This window comes from Gigantopelta aegis, chromosome 8 (assembly GCF_016097555.1).
Source record: "Gigantopelta aegis isolate Gae_Host chromosome 8, Gae_host_genome, whole genome shotgun sequence".
Classification (NCBI taxonomy): Eukaryota; Metazoa; Mollusca; class Gastropoda; order Neomphalida; family Peltospiridae; genus Gigantopelta; species Gigantopelta aegis.
In genome coordinates this window covers 42,886,394-42,907,645 of record NC_054706.1, presented here as the reverse complement: position 1 = coordinate 42,907,645, position 21,252 = coordinate 42,886,394, and the positions used below count along the sequence as shown (strand labels likewise).

General features: G+C 36.1%; 1 protein-coding gene across 1 annotated transcript in view; it reads right to left on the bottom strand.

Annotated features, from left to right (window-relative positions):
- The window catches only part of LOC121379097 (leucine-rich repeat serine/threonine-protein kinase 1-like), a 76,974-nt gene that overhangs the window by 25,631 nt on the left and 30,091 nt on the right, over positions 1–21,252 (bottom strand). Inside the window, exons 12-20 of the mRNA XM_041507565.1 lie at positions 19,813–19,924; positions 18,236–18,385; positions 12,205–12,327; positions 9,004–9,259; positions 6,015–6,147; positions 4,318–4,409; positions 3,630–3,752; positions 1,182–1,381; positions 103–748 (exon numbers count right to left, since the gene is read on the bottom strand). Coding sequence (XP_041363499.1) covers positions 103–748; positions 1,182–1,381; positions 3,630–3,752; positions 4,318–4,409; positions 6,015–6,147; positions 9,004–9,259; positions 12,205–12,327; positions 18,236–18,385; positions 19,813–19,924 — 1,835 coding nt within the window. The remainder of the gene's footprint in view (positions 1–102; positions 749–1,181; positions 1,382–3,629; positions 3,753–4,317; positions 4,410–6,014; positions 6,148–9,003; positions 9,260–12,204; positions 12,328–18,235; positions 18,386–19,812; positions 19,925–21,252) is intronic.

Below are 21,252 nucleotides of genomic sequence, written 5' to 3'. Positions count from 1 at the left end.
TTTCACACGCCAAGATAGCAGTCCACTTAGTTAAAATAACAACAATCACTAAAAACACAACTGAACCACGTGCATCATGCATATGATAAATGTTAAGCTTGCCTAGTTCCGGGTACCAGTCCTGTAACAAGTTGTCGACATGTGACACGATCTTGACCATCAGATTGGCCATGACCTTGTCATCTCTGTACACCGTGACCAGCCTGCCAGAAGCGCGGGTCTGCACCTGGGGTCCCTCTTTGTTGGTCACCTGAAACGCCAGTGAATCCGTCTGGAATGAAATCTCGAGCAGCTTGCTGTTGATGACGTCGAGGAAGGACCACTCACTGTCGATGTTGCACTTGATTCGACACACGGTGTAGTCACACATGGACATGTTGGAGTCAAGCTGCACCTCTCGCACCCGGAGAATCTCAACCCCCAGGTAATACAGGGACAGACCTGTCTGCCAGCACCGCCACTCTGGTGGGTCATTGGTCATGGCCTTCACCCCAGGACTGCTGGCCACCAGATCGGCTGGGATCTGGAACAGTCTGAGCACAATGTCATAAAGACTGGTGTCTGCGAGGACACGCGTGATGAGGCGAGGCCAGAAACCGCTCGGGAAGTAGGTCATGAAATAGAGCCGGCAGTAAGAAAAGATGGGATTGGTGGTGGATTTCACATCAAGAAGACACAAGATGGCATCCATATGGTCTAAGCCTTGACTCAGATGTCTGCGTAAGCCACTTTCTCGTCTCAGTGGTATCTGAAATGGACACAAATGGAGAAAAGCTCAAGTACATTTTGTTTAAATGACACAAATATATTCTGAACTGATACTCATATTCCAAATTTCATGAATTTATAACAATATGCAAAATTCAGCTAAAACGTACCCTCTACTGTCCCCCTATCTTATTGGTTAATTGCATTAAAACACTGACAGTTTAAAACATATATCACAGGAAATCAATTTGAGCAATGTAAGACTACATTTGAATATACCCATGTCACACTCCTCCATACCGGATTCCAAATAAACAAAACACTTCTTCATACCGGATTCCAAATAAACAAATTATATTAATACCAAAAAACCAAACCCACACAAAAATCACCCTGTCAGATATTATTACAATTTCGTTTTCTTTCAAACACTATATTTATATTCTTTTAAATTGATGAAAATGTGCACAAACTTTAATGTCAGTGTTTTGATGTTTAGTCATGGAATAGTCTTTTTCTGTGGGCAGAAGAGATGGTAACAGAAGGTGTTCCTCATCAAACTTGAGAGCCACTTCAAATTTGTTCAGCAAGTTGGTGATGTAGCTCTGAATATCACCAGTTTCGAAGTTCGGACTTCGGAATAATATGTCCAAATTCTTTGTCTTCATCACACCTGAAGGAAAGGAAAGGAATGTTTGTTTAAAATCAACACAATGATGCTAAAGTCTTGTATTATTTTCTAGAATCGGTTATAACTGTTTGACTTGTTACTCCCTATTAATGTTACTGTCCATCAGGTCTGTGGGAATCATACCTGAAGTGGTGGTGCTGGTGGGTCTGGGGCACAAGTCAGACGTTAATTAATCTTTTTATGGCTTCAAACACAATTTATTAGCAATGTTTTGGACATTTCCCAGCTGTTTTTAATGTTAGTTTTGTTTAGGACAAAAATGGTAAATTGCTTGACTTACGTTATGCAGAACTAGCAGGGTAACTGTCCCCATTTGGAAATACATGAATAATATAGCATCAGTGAAACTGATCAAACTCATTATACATGTATGTGACTTACATCTGTCCACTGAACAGAACCATTGTCATATGCCTATTCTGGGTGTGAACTAATAATATTGCATCATTGAAACTCATCAAACTCATTATATGTGACTTACATCTGTCCACTGAACAGAACCATTGTCATATGCCTATTCTGGGTGTGAACTAATAATATAGCATCATTGAAACTCATCAAACTCATTATATGTGACTTACATCTGTCCACTGAACAGAACCATTGTCATATGCCTATTCTGGGTGTGAACTAATAATATAGCATCATTGAAACTCATCAAACTCATTATATGTGACTTACATCTGTCCACTGAACAGAACCATTGTCATATGCCTATTCTGGGTGTGAACTAATAATATAGCATCATTGAAACTCATCAAACTCATTATATGTGACTTACATCTGTCCACTGAACAGAACCATTGTCATATGCCTATTCTGGGTGTGAACTAATAATATAGCATCATTGAAACTCATCAAACTCATTATATGTGACTTACATCTGTCCACTGAACAGAACCATTGTCATATGCCTATTCTGGGTGTGAACTAATAATATAGCATCATTGAAACTCATCAAACTCATTATATGTGACTTACATCTGTCCACTGAACAGAACCATTGTCATATGCCTATTCTGGGTGTGAACTAATAATATAGCATCATTGAAACTCATCAAACTCATTATATGTGACTTACATCTGTCCACTGAACAGAACCATTGTCATATGCCTATTCTGGGTGTGAACTAATAATATAGCATCATTGAAACTCATCAAACTCATTATATGTGACTTACATCTGTCCACTGAACAGAACCATTGTCATATGCCTATTCTGGGTGTGAACTAATAATATAGCATCATTGAAACTCATCAAACTCATTATATGTGACTTACATCTGTCCACTGAACAGAACCATTGTCATATGCCTATTCTGGGTGTGAACTAATAATATAGCATCATTGAAACTCATCAAACTCATTATATGTGACTTACATCTGTCCACTGAACAGAACCATTGTCATATGCCTATTCTGGGTGTGAACTAATAATATAGCATCATTGAAACTCATCAAACTCATTATATGTGACTTACATCTGTCCACTGAACAGAACCATTGTCATATGCCTATTCTGGGTGTGAACTAATAATATAGCATCATTGAAACTCATCAAACTCATTATATGTGACTTACATCTGCCCACTGAACAGAACCATTGTCATATGCCTATTCTGGGTGTGAACTAATAATATAGCATCATTGAAACTCATCAAACTCATTATATGTGACTTACATCTGCCCATTGAACAGAACCATTGTCATATGCCTATTCTGGGTGTGAACTAATAATATAGCATCATTGAAACTCATCAAACTCATTATATGTGACTTACATCTGCCCATTGAACAGAACCATTGTCATATGCCTATTCTGGGTGTGAACTAATAATATAGCATCATTGAAACTCATCAAACTCATTATATGTGACTTACATCTGTCCACTGAACAGAACCATTGTCATATGCCTATTCTGGGTGTGAACTAATAATATAGCATCATTGAAACTCATCAAACTCATTATATGTGACTTACATCTGTCCACTGAACAGAACCATTGTCATATGCTTACTCTGGGTGGGAGCTAATACTGGCATGGAAAACCCTCTAAAGCCTCTGCTAGGATATGAACACAGTACCTACCAGCCAAATAACAATGATCTGGTGGGGCTTTTAAACATCCATACTCAGTATTAAATACATTAGTCTGATAAACAAATGAAGATTTGTTCAAATTTGAGTACAGCAATGTTGTAGATTATTTTGCAGTAATCTGTTACAAACCTTTTGAAGCAAAATTGTTGATTTCCTTAATAGTGACCACCTTGGCCAGTTGATCACACAGCCATTGTGGGTCAAGGAAGAAGAGGTCACGGAGCTGAAGGTCATCATAGTGGAACATCACACCTATACAATATTCATGTTAAACATTTAGATTAAATTGTTGATTTCCTTAATAGTGACCACCTTGGCCAGTTGATCACACAGCCATTGTGGGTCAAGGAAGAAGAGGTCACGGAGCTGAAGGTCATCATAGTGGAACATCACACCTATACAATATTCATGTTAAACATTTAGATTAAATTAGGTTTGTGTTACTACCATTCAGCACGAAAAGAACACCATTTAAAAACCCAACACATATTCATGGGTGCAGCTTTATTTCCATTCCACAGGACTCTAGCACACTGTAGTATGTGTGTAGGAGCAATCAAGCAGCACAACTGATACACATTATTCACTTTTCTTAGTCATTAATAAATGGTTAGCTAAAACCTGCTATAATGAAGATGCTGTCAATTACCTATTACTGTTAAAATTTATAACATAAAATTACTTAATTCATGATAATATTCTAAAAAATAGAATTATAAAAATCTATATACCATACTCTGATTATTTGATGACAGAGTATGTAATAACTGTGAGTTCCAGATTAGTATGAACCATCCAGTGGATGGATCTCACTCACCATTTTCATGCAGAAACCGTGTGGCCTGATCCAGCTCATGAGGATCTCGGAATGTTTGCTGTTTGTCCAGCATCTTCTTGGATACACACAGCCTGAGAATACACAAACAATATTACAGTGCAGTAGCTTAGCAACACATTGATCATATGGGAACAGTTCAGTGTCTCTAAAGAGCCAATCGTTACCATGTGTTCGTATGAGATGGGGTTACTTTTATGTCCACTTTCAATTATGGCAAAAATTAATCTATAATAATGGTACTTTTTAAAAACAAATTCCCATGGAGGTGTATACCCTCCCTTCATACCCACATGGTATGTACCTTCCCTCTTGCCTACTTTTCTCCATGATACCCCTCCAGCATCTTAGGCACACCCAACTGGAATGTGCACGTACAAATACTTTACCATACAGATGACCTGTATCTAGTTGTTTTTTCCCCCCCATGATACACCATTATCCAATTTCAGCTACACAAATGTACCTGCCATCTCTAATTCTAGATTATATAAAAATGCACACTTCACTATATTAGCACTCAAAAGGTGGGTTGCTTCTGAACTGTTTAGTGGTACAATCGTGATCAGAGGTGTTATTCTGCATCAAGACAGTTCAAAGTTTATCAAAAGTAATTTTAATTATATGAGGAATTGTCATCTTTCAGAACCACAGTACTTAATAGACTGATCTATAATTGATGAGGCCATATCCCCTTAAAAAAACCCCTGGTTTGTTGTAACCCATCAGGTTTAAAGCAGTAAAGAATAGATTGGTATTTTGTTTATTAAATATATTATGCTGAATTTAAAAAAAGAAGTTATATCCTATAAACAAAGCAACCTGAAGGGCCACAGATTGAAGCCCATCTTGGGTCACAGAGTATGTAAACTGCTGTGCCAGCCCACCACTAACTACATTGTATTATGCTCCTTACCGGAATTCAGGGGACCATATTTCAACATATGAGGTAACTGGAAGTTGGTTCACATGGTTTTTACCTACATGTAGGTAACCAATTGTTTGGTTATGTGAATTATATTTGCATAACCTGTGGGTTAACTAATTGGTTACCTCAAAGTTACGTTGAAATTATATTTAGTTAAAACAAAATACAAAAGAAAACATTATATAAAACAGATTCTTTAATGATAATGGTACCTCTATACTACAATGACGTTCCAAATGTTTATTTTTTAAAGCGCATTATGCGATGTTAGTATTTTTCAACTTTTGGATTCCTGTTTACGTTAAAACCGTTTTCAACATTTGTAAAATATTATGTCTAATATATATTCCTTTAGAGATAAAATAGCAGTAGATAATTTAGCAACCCCCAGCAGTCCGTGCACATTTCTTAATTTTTTTTGGCTCGACTCTATACTGATCATTTAGTTTAGACTGGTCGCAAGTTACAACTGTTGCAATATAACGTTGTCTACTGGTTTGCTGTGCATCAAGTATCTAAAAATCAATCTAAAATATTTGTTGGATTACTAGTCAAACTTTGGGGTCTCGGAATTAAAATTCTCAACTATATAATAAACTTCCTGCAATCGGGAAGTTTGCGATTTTTTATTTTTGAACATCTACAGGTCATGACATAACCGATTTGCTGTTTGCATAAATTAAATTTTGCATAACCGACACATGAAAAGAACGGCAGTTTGCATGAAATATTGTGCCCTGGAGTTTCTCACATGTAATTGGATTTTGATAAGACTGGATCTTTCTTCTGCTCCATTCTTTCTCGAGCTAGTTCTTCAACAATGTGTTTCAGCTGAAGGTATTTTTTTGGAATCTTCTGTTTCAACAACTTTTGTGTACGTGATCCTGTAATAGTAACACACGGTGAAATGAAATATCTTTTGAATATGCAAACAATATTAGTGGGATGGTCAATAAAATCTTATTTCAATTATCGTAAAAGGAAATATATTTTTGTGCTAATATTTTGTGACTGGCATCTCAAACAGAATTCAGATGTGGTGAATAACTATCTCCCGTTATGCTTGCGTCAGTGACTGGCCGGGATAGAAGTGCCCACCCCTCTCATGGCCCTGTACACTGAAACGATTTGCTGCTCCGAAATTGCTGTCTGGATCCAACTGGTACTGTCTGGACCAACCTCCATATCTCAGAAATAGCATTCAAACGTGTATTGACCCTTCCAAAGCCCTGCATTCATGACCTTGACGTCCAACGAATCATAAAAATTAAGGTAAGCAGATATTGCCTGAATCTCATGAGACCCGATAGAGAAATTCTGAAGAACATAATCAGCCACCTTTTCATATGCCAGTTTGACGGTTGCAGCAAACCGCCGAGACAAAGCATTCTTTGTAATGTCTTTGCCTGGCTTGTAAAAGAGATAAAAAGTATTTTCGTCCCATGACAGAGGTTCCTAGTCTGCAATGCAACTGACCCATCTATGTTGTAATCCACCAAGTCAAGCAAAAACCCATGAATCTCACTAATATGATGATATGCCACCTGTGAGACAAGAAACAAAGTCTTCCACGTCACATGACTGAGACTGGCAAATTTCAAAGGCTGGTATGGCTTGCCTTTGAGTGCACGATGAACCAGGAAAACATTCCATTTAGGCAGGATGATATTTGTAGAGAATTGCTGAAATCCACACTGCCTGAGAGTAGTGAAAATGAACGAATGACCTTCAGCTTCCTTTCCTGGACAAGAGTCAGAAAGTAATGTGCTAGGTCATTAACAGTTGGCGACAAGAGATCCATGTCCCTCTTAGTGGCTCAATGAACACAAGCACTCCAGTGACACTGATAGACCCTCTCAGTAGACTGGCACTTCGAGGAGGAGATGAGCTCAGCAATCACTGAGAAAAGCCTCTATCTAACAGGGAAATTGCGACAACCTCCATGCTTGAAGTTGGAAGACCTCCGACTCTGAATGCCACACTGTGTGCTTCAGTCTCTGGCTTAGCAGATCCAGGATCAAAGGTAGGCAGACCGGTTCCTGTACTAAAAGTGACAGGAGCTGAAGAAATCAAGCTTGAGCTGCCCAACTAGAGACTACAAGCATTACACAAAGCTGCCCTCTGACCATGGCAAGAACCGTACCAAGCAGAATTGAAGGTAGGAAGGTGTAAAAATCCCAAACCATCCAGTCCATGCTCAACACATTGTATGCCAGCACCAGTGTGTCAGGAACCAGCGACACAAATACGACACAACTGACGAATACGACACAACTGACGTGTTGTCTGACCTCAAAAATATTTGATGATGTTGAAGTATGTTCCAGAAATGGAGACAAGCATGACGAACTGTTTCCATCTCTAACAGCTAGTTTGATGTGAAGGCTGCTCTCAGAGGCAGTCCATACTGCTGGTCCAAAAAGTGTGCACCGAATCCCTCGAGGGAAGCATTGGTGAACAGAACCAACTCCGGAGAATGTGGGTATACGGGGACGAGGCACTCTTGGGTCAGTCGTACGAACCAAGCTCCCAAAGGTATCATAAAATCCCAATCAAGACCATCCCACACTCAGGATAAATGCCATTGGAGCGGTCTTTTGAACTGTCTGAACAGAACATTCAGCGCGGCAGCGATTCGAGGTGGCCTAACAACACATGAAGTGTGCTCACTGTCTTGAAATTGTGAAGACACGAATTCATCGGATGAACGGACGCCTCCACATAGTTGTAAACCACCCCGAGATATGTGAAAGCCTGCATTGGCCCCAACTCCAACTTTACCCAATTATAAGAACAAAACCCAATCAGAGAATCATGTATATCACAAACATCATGCCCGATCAAGCCAGAATTAATCAGTCGTCCAGGTAATTGTGTATCTGTATCCCCAACAGATTCACGCATCCAACCACCACTGTGACCACACGAGTAAAGGCGTGAGAGCTCGTGGCCAATCCAAATGGCAGAACTCGAAATTTGTAAGCTATGACATCATAGAGGAAATGCAGATACCTCCAAAAAGCTCAAACTACCTACTTGCCCACCTGTGGTGTACAAGTGTGTATGTCAAATCCGTATACATGTGTAAATCGCTGACACAAGCTACTGTATACTATGTAATCAGTTTTGTATGCGATGTATAATTATGTAATTTCTATCGATCACTGATCTGAAATAAAATGTATTATTATTATTATTATTATTATTATTATTATTAATGGACTCGATCTTTCAGTTAGCTGGAAAAACTAATTTTTGGCCACGTTTGTGGTAACTTTTATGTCCTGTACATGATCCATGACATAGAGTTTGGATTAACTGATGTCAGTGACCTTCTCTGATCCTTTCTCTACAGAAGGAAATTATTATTGTGGGGAATTAAGTTCACAATCAAATAATAATTTTGCAATTTGTGCATGAGTTTTTCCTGAGAATATATTTCCCTTTACAGTAGATTGAAATATTAAATAGATCACTACCAACTCGGTCAAATAGGAAATACATCATATTGCATTTTCTATACAAATATTAAATTTATCACTGCTACATGTACATAGTACTAATATTACAAATATCATTGGCACCAGCTAGTATACAAATATATATTAAATAGAGGTATACATGTAAATTACTGCCACCTATTAATACAAATACAAAATATCTTACTATACAACTACATGTAGGTGCACATATTAAGTATGTCTATGTCACCTGATCAATGAACTTGGTATTAAACTTACGTGGATGTTTTATTTCAAAGGCATGGTTGGCAATCATTTCAACTAGCTTGGAGATATTTTTCCCTGTCTTGCAGCTAACAAATATTGTGTCGAGGATATTTGGAAGTCCGCATTTGTCTGGCTCTCTGTTCATAAGAAACATTTTCTTTATGATGCCAGTCATGGCTTCTTCATAGTCCAGTGGGTATTTGCTTGTGTCTTTCAACAGATCCAAGTGAGTCCCCACAATAATCACTGGTGCACCAGGCGCACGTGCCTAGGGTTAAACAAAGGGTAGAACATATGAAAATTACTTTGAAAAAAATCACCGGCCTTGGTCGTGTCATGAATAAGACATTGGACATAAGGTAGGTACAGGGCTCGCAGACAGGTACCGGCTCCCACTCAGAACGAGTTTTTAACGACTCAATGGGTAGGTGTAAGACGTACCACTACGTACACACTCTTCTCTCTCACTAACCACTAGCCCACTGTCCTAGACACACAGCCCAGATAACTGAGGTGTGTGTGCCCAGGACCGAATGCTTGAACCTTAATTGAATATAAGCATGAAAATAAGTTGAAATGAAATAAATAAAATGAAATAAATAAAATGAAAAAAGAAATCAAAAAGATATTTCACTTTACAGAGTGCCCTTCATCAATTATTGGATCAACTAGGTGTTTTGAATGGAAATAAAAGTTAAGGTGAGTTAAGTTAACAAACATAGTATACAAAAAATAATTATGGGATAATCAACGATCGAGCTTCCATTTCATATCATGCCCCCCCCCCCCAACATTTTCTTGTTTTTGAAAAAAAACCATGCTGACTACTTACTATAGGCATGGTGACTCAAGAGCCAATCAAAACAATTAACTGATGAATAAAAGGTGAAGCAAAAATAGTTCCGGTGAGGTCACAGCATTAGCCAATTGCATGATGACAAGAAGTTAGGTTCCATTTTATATTCTAGTGGGACATAACATTTTGATATGAACCATGGTATTTTGAACAATGGGTAACAGTGATCTTTATTAAGCAGTTACCCATCTTAAGGGGCCAACTTACCATTCTCCAAAGTTATTTAATTATAATAATAGTACAAATTTACCTGGCTGTTGACAACTCACTACAAAAGACAACTGATACTAATCTGTTTTATATACAGTCAGACTTTGTTACAACGACCAAGTTCGTCCCTGGGTCACTTTGTCGTTATATCGAAATTGCTGTTATAAAAATTTGTTTTGTTTAATGACACCACTAGAACAGATTGATTTATTAATCATTGGCTACTGGGTATCAATAGTAGCAAGGGATCATTTACATGCACCATCCCACAGACAGGATATCACATACCAAGGCATTTAATATACCAGTCATGGTGCACTGGCTGGAATGAGAAATAGCCCACTGGTCCCACCGACGGGGATGGATCACAGACCAACATTAAATACTAAGTATATTATTATTATATTATAATCAAAGCGAATTCACAGTCAATCTAACAAATGGTACCTACTTCGTTTACAAAATGTCATAAAACTAGTAGACTTGATTGCTCAAAGTCAATCCTTTAATTGAATGACTAAAGGCTTATTTTTAAAAGCAACACATCTACAGATTTAGCCGACATCGGCAACTCAGACATCATGTGACATTGTCGGCTCGCGACAGGATCAAGGATGCCAAATGGCTGTGTGTACTGCCACTAATACTAATCTGTTTTATATACATGACATTTGTATGTCTGTTTAGTTGGTCGTGTGTCACAGTACCTGGATGTTGACAAGCCACTGCAGAAGACTTGATATGTATCTGTTTTATATACATGACATTTGTATGTCTGTTTAGTTGGCCATGTGTCACAGTACCTGGATGTTGACAAGCCACTGCAGAAGACTTGATATGTATCTGTTTTATATACATGACATTTGTATGTCTGTTTAGTTAGCCATGTGTCACAGTACCTGGATGTTGGCAAGCCACTGCAGAAGACTTGATACTAATCTGTTTTATATACATGACATTTGTATGTCTGTTTAGTTAGCCGTGTGTCACAGTACCTGGATGTTGACAAGCCACTATAGAAGACTTGATATGTATCTGTTTTATATACATGACATTTGTATGTCTGTTTAGTTGGCCGTGTGTCACAGTACCTGGATGTTGACAAGCCACTGCAGAAGACTTGATACTAATCTGTTTTATATACATGACATTTGTATGTCTGTTTAGTTGGCCATGTGTCACAGTACCTGGATGTTGACAAGCCACTGCAGAAGACTTGATACTAATCTGTTTTATATACATGACATTTGTATGTCTGTTTAGTTAGCCGTGTGTAACAGTACCTGGATGCTGACAAGCCACTATAGAAGACTTGATACTAATCTGTTTTATATACATGACATTTGTATGTCTGTTTAGTTAGCCATGTGTCACAGTACCTGGATGTTGACAAGCCACTGCAGAAGACTTGATACGTATCTGTTTTATATACATGACATTTGTATGTCTGTTTAGTTGGCCGTGTGTCACAGTACCTGGATGTTGACAAGCCACTGCAGAAGACTTGATACTAATCTGTTTTATATACATGACATTTGTATGTCTGTTTAGTTAGCCATATGTAACAGTACCTGAATGTTGACAAGCCACTGCAGAAGACTTGATACGTATCTGTTTTATATACATGACATTTGTATGTCTGTTTAGTTGGCCGTGTGTCACAGTACCTGGATGTTGACAAGCCACTGCAGAAGACTTGATACTAATCTGTTTTATATACATGACATTTGTATGTCTGTTTAGTTAGCCATGTGTCACAGTACCTGGATGTTGACAAGCCACTGCAGAAGACTTGATACTAATCTGTTTTATATACATGACATTTGTATGTCTGTTTAGTTAGCCATGTGTCACAGTACCTGGATGTTGACAAGCCACTGCAGAAGACTTGATACTAATCTGTTTTATATACATGACATTTGTATGTCTGTTTAGTTAGCCATGTGTCACAGTACCTGAATGTTGACAAGCCACTGCAGAAGACTTGATACTAATCTGTTTTATATACATGACATTTGTATGTCTGTTTAGTTAGCCATGTGTCACAGTACCTGGATGTTGACAAGCCACTATAGAAGACTTGATATGTATCTGTTTTATATACATGACATTTGTATGTCTGTTTAGTTAGCCATGTGTCACAGTACCTGGATGTTAACAAGCCACTGCAGAAGATTGTTGATTCCCGGCTGGTTCTCCGTGACGTCCCACATGACGAGGTACAGAGACCGCGGAGACAGGAAGTACTGGTGGGTGGCATAGTATTCCCGCTTAAACAAACAACACACACAATGTCAACTACATACAGCTTTAAGGTGCTGTTATAGCCCCCCCAATTATTATGAATAAAAAATATTATTGGTAGTAAATCTTAAGGCAGAGATGAATTTTACTTGTAGAATACAGGAAATTGCATTTTAGGACATCTAATTTTTAAAATGTTATGGGGGGAGTATACCCCTGAACTCCCCTAGAAACTGCTTTGCGCCCTTGATCTCATTCAGCCCCCCCCCCCCCCCCCCCCCCCCCAATGTCCACTTGCTTCCGCCATGCCTGACACTATGGTGGAAGAGATACTAATGGTTTATTTTCCATAAACCACAATTTGAGTTACACCTTAAATTTAGAGATGTTATAACTTTGGATCAGCTAACTGATGGTGTCACTCTGATGACAAATACTTGCTGTCAATTCTTACAATTAAAATTAGTCACATAATGCAATAAAATACATGTTTGAATACTTTTGTTTATAGCTTTGCTAAATGACATCACTTTGGTAAGCAAAGTCATTTTCAATGGCCTTAGCTCTGTGCATTCCCATGTCTTGAGTTGTATATGTGTTGTAATAAATAGAATTCTCAGTCTTGTTCCTGTAAGTGGGAACTTGTATAGTATTCTCTATATATCAATATGTGTTGTAATAAATAGAATTCTTAGTCTTGTTCCTGTAAGTGGGAACTTGTATAGTATTCTCTATATATCAATATATGTTTTAATAATAGAATTCTTAGTCTTGTTCCTGTAAGTGGGAACTTGTATAGTATTCTCTATATATCAATATATGTTGTAATAAATAGAATTCTTAGTCTTGTTCCTGTAAGTGGGAACTTGTATAGTATTCTCTATATATCAATATATGTTTTAATAATAGAATTCTTAGTCTTGTTCCTGTAAGTGGGAACTTGTATAGTATTCTCTATATATCAATATATGTTGTAATAATAGAATTCTTAGTCTTGTTCCTGTAAGTAGGAACTTGTTTAGTATTCTCTATATATCAATATATGTTGTAATAATAGAATTCTTAGTCTTGTTCCTGTAAGTGGGAACTTGTATAGTATTCTCTATATATCAATATATGTTGTAATAATAGAATTCTTAGTCTTGTTCCTGTAAGTAGGAACTTGTATAGTATTCTCTATATATCAATATATGTTGTAATAATAGAATTCTTAGTCTTGTTCCTGTAAGTGGGAACTTGTATAGTATTCTCTATATATCAATATATGTTGTAATAATAGAATTCTTAGTCTTGTTCCTGTAAGTGGGAACTTGTTTAGTATTCTCTATATATCAATATGTTGTAATAATAGAATTCTTAGTCTTGTTCCTGAAAGTGGGAACTTGTTTAGTATTCTCTATGTATCAATATATGTTGTAATAATAGAATTCTTAGTCTTGTTACTGTATGTGGGAACTTGTATAGTATTCTCTATATATCAATATATGTTGTAATAAATAGAATTCTTAGTCTTGTTCCTGTAAGTAGGAACTTGTTTAGTATTCTCTATATATCAATATATGTTGTAATAATAGAATTCTTAGTCTTGTTCCTGTATGTGGGAACTTGTATAGTATTCTCTATATATCAATATATGTTGTAATAATAGAATTCTCAGTCTTGTTCCTGTAAGTGGGAACTTGTTTAGTATTCTCTATATATCAATATATGTTGTAATAATAGAATTCTTAGTCGTGTTCCTGTAAGTGGGAACTTGTTTAATATTCTCTATATATCAATATGTTGTAATAATAGAATTCTTAGTCTTGTTCCTGAAAGTGGGAACTTGTTCAGTATTCTCTATATATCAATATATGTTGTAATAATAGAATTCTTAGTCTTGTTCCTGTAAGTGGGAACTTGTATAGTATTCTCTATATATCAATATGTGTTGTAATAATAGAATTCTTAGTCTTGTTCCTGTAAGTAGGAACTTGTTTAGTATTCTCTATATATCAATATATGTTGTAATAATAGAATTCTTAGTCTTGTTCCTGTATGTGGGAACTTGTTTAGTATTCTCTATATATCAATATATGTTGTAATAAATAGAATTCTTAGTCTTGTTCCTGTAAGTAGGAACTTGTTTAGTATTCTCTATATATCAACATATGTTGTAATAATAGAATTCTTAGTCTTGTTCCTGTAAGTGGGAACTTGTATAGTATTCTCTATATATCAATATGTGTTGTAATAAATATAATTCTTAGTCTTGTTCCTGTAAGTAGGAACTTGTTTAGTATTCTCTATATATCAATATGTGTTGTAATAATAGAATTCTTAGTCTTGTTCCTGTATGTGGGAACTTGTATAGTATTCTCTATATATCAATATATGTTGTAATAAATAGAATTCTTAGTCTTGTTCCTGTAAGTAGGAACTTGTTTAGTATTCTCTATATATCAATATATATATATGTTGTAATAATAGAATTCTTAGTCTTGTTCCTGTATGTGGGAACTTGTATAGTATTCTCCATATATCAATATATGTTGTAATAATAGAATTCTCAGTCTTGTTCCTGCTAGTAGGAACTTGTATAGTATTCTATATATATCAATATGTTGTAATAATAGAATTCTTAGTCTTGTTCCTGTAAGTGGGAACTTGTTTAGTATTCTCTATATATCAATATGTGTTGTAATAAATAGAATTCTTAGTCTTGTTCCTGTGAATGGGAACTTGTATAGTATTCTCTATATATCAATATGTGTTGTAATAATAGAATTCTTAGTCTTGTTCCTGTAAGTGGGAACTTGTATAGTATTCTCTATATATCAATATGTGTTGTAATAATAGAATTCTTAGTCTTGTTCCTGTGAATGGGAACTTGTATAGTATTCTCTATATATCAATATATGTTGTAATAAATAGAATTCTTAGTCTTGTTCCTGTAAGTAGGAACTTGTATAGTATTCTCTATATATCAATATATGTTGTAATAATAGAATTCTTAGTCTTGTTCCTGTAAGTGGGAACTTGTTTAGTATTCTCTATATATCAATATATGTTGTAATAAATAGAATTCTTAGTCTTGTTCCTGTATGTGGGAACTTGTTGCTATATATCAATATATGTTGTAATAATAGATTCTTAGTCTTGTTCCTGTTCTTAGTCTTGTTCCTGTAAGTGGGAACTTGTTTAGTATTCTCTATATATCAATATATGTTGTAATAAATAGAATTCTTAGTCTTGTTCCTGTAAGTAGGAACTTGTTTAGTAGGAACTTGTTTAGTATTCTCTATATATCAATATGTGTTGTAATAATAGAATTCTTAGTCTTGTTCCTGTATGTGGGAACTTGTATAGTATTCTCTATATATCAATATGTTGTAATAATATAATTCTTAGTCTTGTTCCTGTAAGTGGGAACTTGTTTAGTATTCTCTATATATCAATATATGTTGTAATAATAGAATTCTCAGTCTTGTTCCTGCTAGTAGGAACTTGTATAGTATTCTCTATATATCAATATGTGTTGTAATAATAGAATTCTTAGTCTTGTTCCTGTAAGTGGGAACTTGTTTAGTATTCTCTATATATCAATATATGTTGTAATAATAGAATTCTTAGTCTTGTTCCTGTAAGTGAGAACTTGTATAGTATTCTCTATATATCAATATATGTTGTAATAATAGAATTCTTAGTCTTGTTCCTGTAAGTGGGAACTTGTATAGTATTCTCTATATATCAATATATGTTGTAATAATAGAATTCTTAGTCTTGTTCCTGTAAGTGGGAACTTGTATAGTATTCTCTATATATCAATATGTGTTGTAATAACAGAATTCTTAGTCTTGTTCCTGTAAGTGGGAACTTGTATAGTATTCTCTATATATCAATATATGTTGTAATAATAGAATTCTTAGTCTTGTTCCTGTAAGTGGGAACTTGTATAGTATTCTCTATATATCAATATATGTTGTAATAATAGAATTCTTAGTCTTGTTCCTGTAAGTGCCCTTAAAGTGGGAACTTGTTTAGTATTCTCTATATATTGGGGACAATATTTCAAAATCTGAGGTAACTGGAAGTAGGTGCATGTGGTTTTTACCTAGGTAACCAATTGTTCGGTTACGTGAATTATATTTGCATAACCCGTGGGTTACCGGATTAATTACCTCAAAATTACATTGAAATTATATTTTAAATACATAGTTTTTAGCTCAGACATAAAGTTAAAACAAATACAAAAGAAAACATTTTACAAAAAAAAAAAATATGTCTTTAATGCTTGCTGAAGTTAATATTATAAAAGAACTGAATATTAGCCCCAGTACTGAAACAAAAAACAGGGGCGTAGCCAGAAATATATTTGCACAACGCCCTCCCCCCTTCCCCCCTCAGAAAATTTTGCAACTCAGGACACCTGTAGATGCATTCTGAGGATTTTCTGAGCCATTTTTTTCTTCTTTTTTTTCAAGTCAATTTTAAAAGGATATTTTATAGAACAATTACAGTCAGCCTCGACCTATTCCCGGATTTTTTTTTTTTGCATTACGCACATGCGTACTGTGCATAATGGGTGATACGCCTTTGAAATAGATACATAATCATTTGGAGGGATTATTTTTTTCGTTTTGCAGTGGCTATGTTACTTTCACTTTATCGATGGTACTTCTAGACTACAGTGATGTTCTAAATATTTGTTTTTTAAAGCTCATTATGCGATGTTAGTATTTTTCAATTTTTGTCACACTTTTGGATTGCTGTTTACGTTAAAACTGTTTTTAACATATGCAAAATTATAGCCAATCCAATATTATGTCTACATATATTCCTTTAGAGAGAAAATAGCAGCAGATAATTTAGCCATCCCCAGCGTTCCGTGCACATTTCTTTAAAACTTCTGGGCCCTGTTTCACGAAGCGATCTTAGACCTAAGATCAACTTAAGTGCATAGGGTAGCTATGTGCTTAATGTAATCTTAGGGCTAAGATCGCTTCATGGAACGGGGCCCTGAACATTTAGTTTAGACTGGTAGCAAGTTACAACTGTTGCAATATAACGTGGTTTACTGGTTTGCTGCGAATCAAGTATCTAAAATTCAGCCTAAAACATTTGTCGGAATACTAGTAGTATGTCTGCGTGAATAAACTTCCTGTAATTGTGAAGTTTGCAAGTCTTAATTTCTGAAGGTTTACAGGTCATGACGTAACCAATTTGCGGTTCGCAAACATTTAATTTTGCGTAACCGACACGCAAACAGAACGACGGTTCGTGTGAAATATTGTGCCCTGTATATCAATATGTGTTGTAATAAATAGCATTCTTAGTCTTGTTCCTGTAAATGGGAACTTGTTTAGTATTTTCTATATATCATTATATGTTGTATTAAATAGAATTCTTAGTCTTGTTCCTGTAAATGGGAACTTGTTTAGTATTCTCTATATATCAGGAGATTCCCCTTTTTGAAGTTGAATACAGGAAAAGGTATTTAACACAGAACACTGAAAGTGTATTATCTTATCAAAATGTCAAAAAAATGCTATTCCACTGAAAAGGTACCGTCAATATGAACTGTACATACTAAAAGCTATGGTTGAATATGAATATATCACTCATTATTCTTCAATGTTGAAGCAATGACCTCTGGTTTGATAAATATGCAATGCAGATGTTTTTGTTTAATTCATGCATACTTTCAATTTTTATCCACCAATTTTGCAGAAGCTACTGTTTAAGCTACATGTATGTGATAGCACATTACAATATCAATATTTTCAAGTCAGTTAGGCAAAATGTATGCATGAGATAGATTAATTTGTAATAATTTATCCCCCAAAAATGTAAAAACACTCAAATTTGGTATGGCACCTGCATCTCTAAAAAATGCACCTAAACCACATTATATTGAAGTGGGACCAACTAGTTATTATGACTATCGCTTGTCACCTGTCCACCAAAGTCCCAGGTTCTGAAGTTGACAACACAGTCATTACTGCGTTTGATGATCAGCTCGTTGATGTCAATCCCAACCGTAGACAACAACTCATCCTTCTCAGTTTTTACTGGCTTCATATTGCTTACTCGTTCACGCCAGTGCTGAAACAAACATAAAAGAGAACAATTATACCAAACAATGCCTCAATTTGTGTCTCACAGAAACAAAAACAAATGGAACTGAACTAAACTGAATTGAACAAAAATTATTGAACAAAATAAATTTAACTTAAACAACATTTAATGATATGCTCTGTCCCATATCTTTGTACTTTATTCATTCCTGCAGCCCAAAGCAGGTAATAAGTAGCACACACAATGGAAGGTATGGTACAGATCACGAGATGATGGTCAGAATTGACACCAGCTCCCATCAGTCAAAATGTAGCACACACAATGGAAGGTATGGTACAGATCACGAGATGATGGTCAGAATTGACACCAGCTCCCATCAGTCAACATGTAGCACACACAATGGAAGGTATGGTACAGATCACGAGATGGTCAGAATTGACACCAGCTCCCATCAGTCAACATGTAGCACACACAGTGGAAGGTATGGTACAGATCACGAGATGATGGTCAGAATTGACACCAGCTCCCATCAGTCAACATGTACCGGTAGTACACACAGTGGAAGGTATGGTACAGATCACGAGATGATGGTCAGAATTGACACCAGCTCCCATCAGTCAATATGTAGCACACACAGTGGAAGGTATGGTACAGATCACGAGATGATGGTCAGAATTGACACCAGCTCCCATCAGTCAACATGTAGCACACACAGTGGAAGGTATGGTACAGATCACAAGATGATGGTCAGAACTGACACCAGCTCCCATCAGTCAACATGCAGCACACACAGTGGAAGGTTTGTTACAGATCACGAGATGATGGTCAGAATTGACACCAGCTCCCATCAGTCAACATGTAGCACACACAATGGAAGGTATGGTACAGATCACGAGATGATGGTCAGAACTGACACCAGCTCCCATCAGTCAACATGTAGCACACACAATGGAAGGTATGGAACAGATCACGAGATGATGGTCAGAACTGAGGGAGGTGGTACATACCCCTGTGGTAAAGCGCCCGTCTGATACACAGTTGGTTTTGGATTGATCCCTGTCCATGGCGCTATTTCTCGTTCCAGCCAGTGCACCATGAATGGTACATCAAAGGCCGTGATATGTGCTATCCTGTCTGTGGGAAAGTGCATATAAAAGATCCCTTGCTGCTAATGAAAAAAATGTAGCAGGTTTCCTCTGAAGACTGTCAGAATTACCAAATGATTGACATCCAACAGCCGATGATTAATGAATCAATGTGATCTATAGTGGTGTTGTTAAACAAAACAAACTTTAACTGATGTCACTGTAAAAAGAAGGACTTGGATGTGCTGTTCATTGACAGGTCTGAAAAGCATTAAAATATCTGAAATCATACAATATATATCATGCAGGAAGAAGAAAAAAATAAAATGCTTGTTAAAACAATGTAGGTTAAACACAAGAGTAACTCACAGATACTTTAAATGGAGTTTTCCCCTCATTTCTAAGCTTATGAAGAAGTGAAGTCTTGCCAATTTTATGCGATCCCACCAACATTAGATTCATACAGTTGTATTCGGTCGACCTGAAACAATACAGTTTTAACTTTAAAAATCAGTCCTAATAAAATAGCAAATATGAATGCTGTACTTCTTTATTTGTACTTCTTATTATGCATACAATTTGTTAGAAATTTAGAAGATGTGCCCAATAAAGGTCAGTTTTACCATTTCAAACAAACAGCCATCACACAAACATGTTACAAACAGCTATCACACAAACATGTTACAAACAGCTATCACACAAACATGTTACAAACAGCCATCACACAAACATATTAGTCATAATACAAACATGTTACAAACAGCCATCATACAAGCATGTTACAAACAGCCATCACACAAACATGTTACAAACAGCTATCACACAAACATGTTACAAACAGCCATCACACAAACATGTTACAAACAGCTATCACACAAACATGTTACAAACAGCCATCACACAAACATATTAGTCATAATACAAACATGTTACAAATAGCCATCATACAAGCATGTTACAAACAGCCATCACACAAACATGTTACAAACAGTCCTCATACAAACATGTTACAAATAGCCATCACACAAGCATGTTACAAACAGCCATCACACAAGCACGTTACAAACAACCATCACACAAACATGTTACAAACAGTCCTCATACACACATGTTACAAATAGCCATCACACAAACATGTTATAAACCGCTGTCACACAAACATGTTACAAACAGCCATCACACAAACAGCCATGACACAAACATGTTACAAAAAGTCCTCATACAAACATGTTACAAACAGTCCTCATACACAAATGTTACAAACAGCCATCATACAAACATGTTACAAACAGCCATCATACAAACATGTTACAAGCAGCCATCATACAAACATGTTACAAGCAGCCATTATACAAACATGTTACAAACAGTCCTCATACAAACGTGTTACAAACAGCCATCATACAAACATGTTGCAAGCAATCCTCATACAGGTTGGAGTATACCAAATAAAATCCAATCGACGACCATGCTAACGTTTGTGTTTAAAAGCACTATATGCTATATATCAACCAAACTATGACCCATAAATATGACTCATAAGTACTACAAACCCTACCTCAAAGTATTAACTGCAGAAAATGGTACCTTCCATGGCTCATTTTCGGTATAACCAGATGTTTTTACAACACCCCTAGTTTCCCACAAAATTTGAGTACTTTTTTTTTACATGTACCCCATACATGTTCCAAGCACAAGACTACTTGACACAGTGGTACTAGATGAATTAAAATTATATAAATTTTTAGCCCAGATTAACTTTTTTTTACAACCAACACACTCACATTTATAACCAATCACAGGACTTGT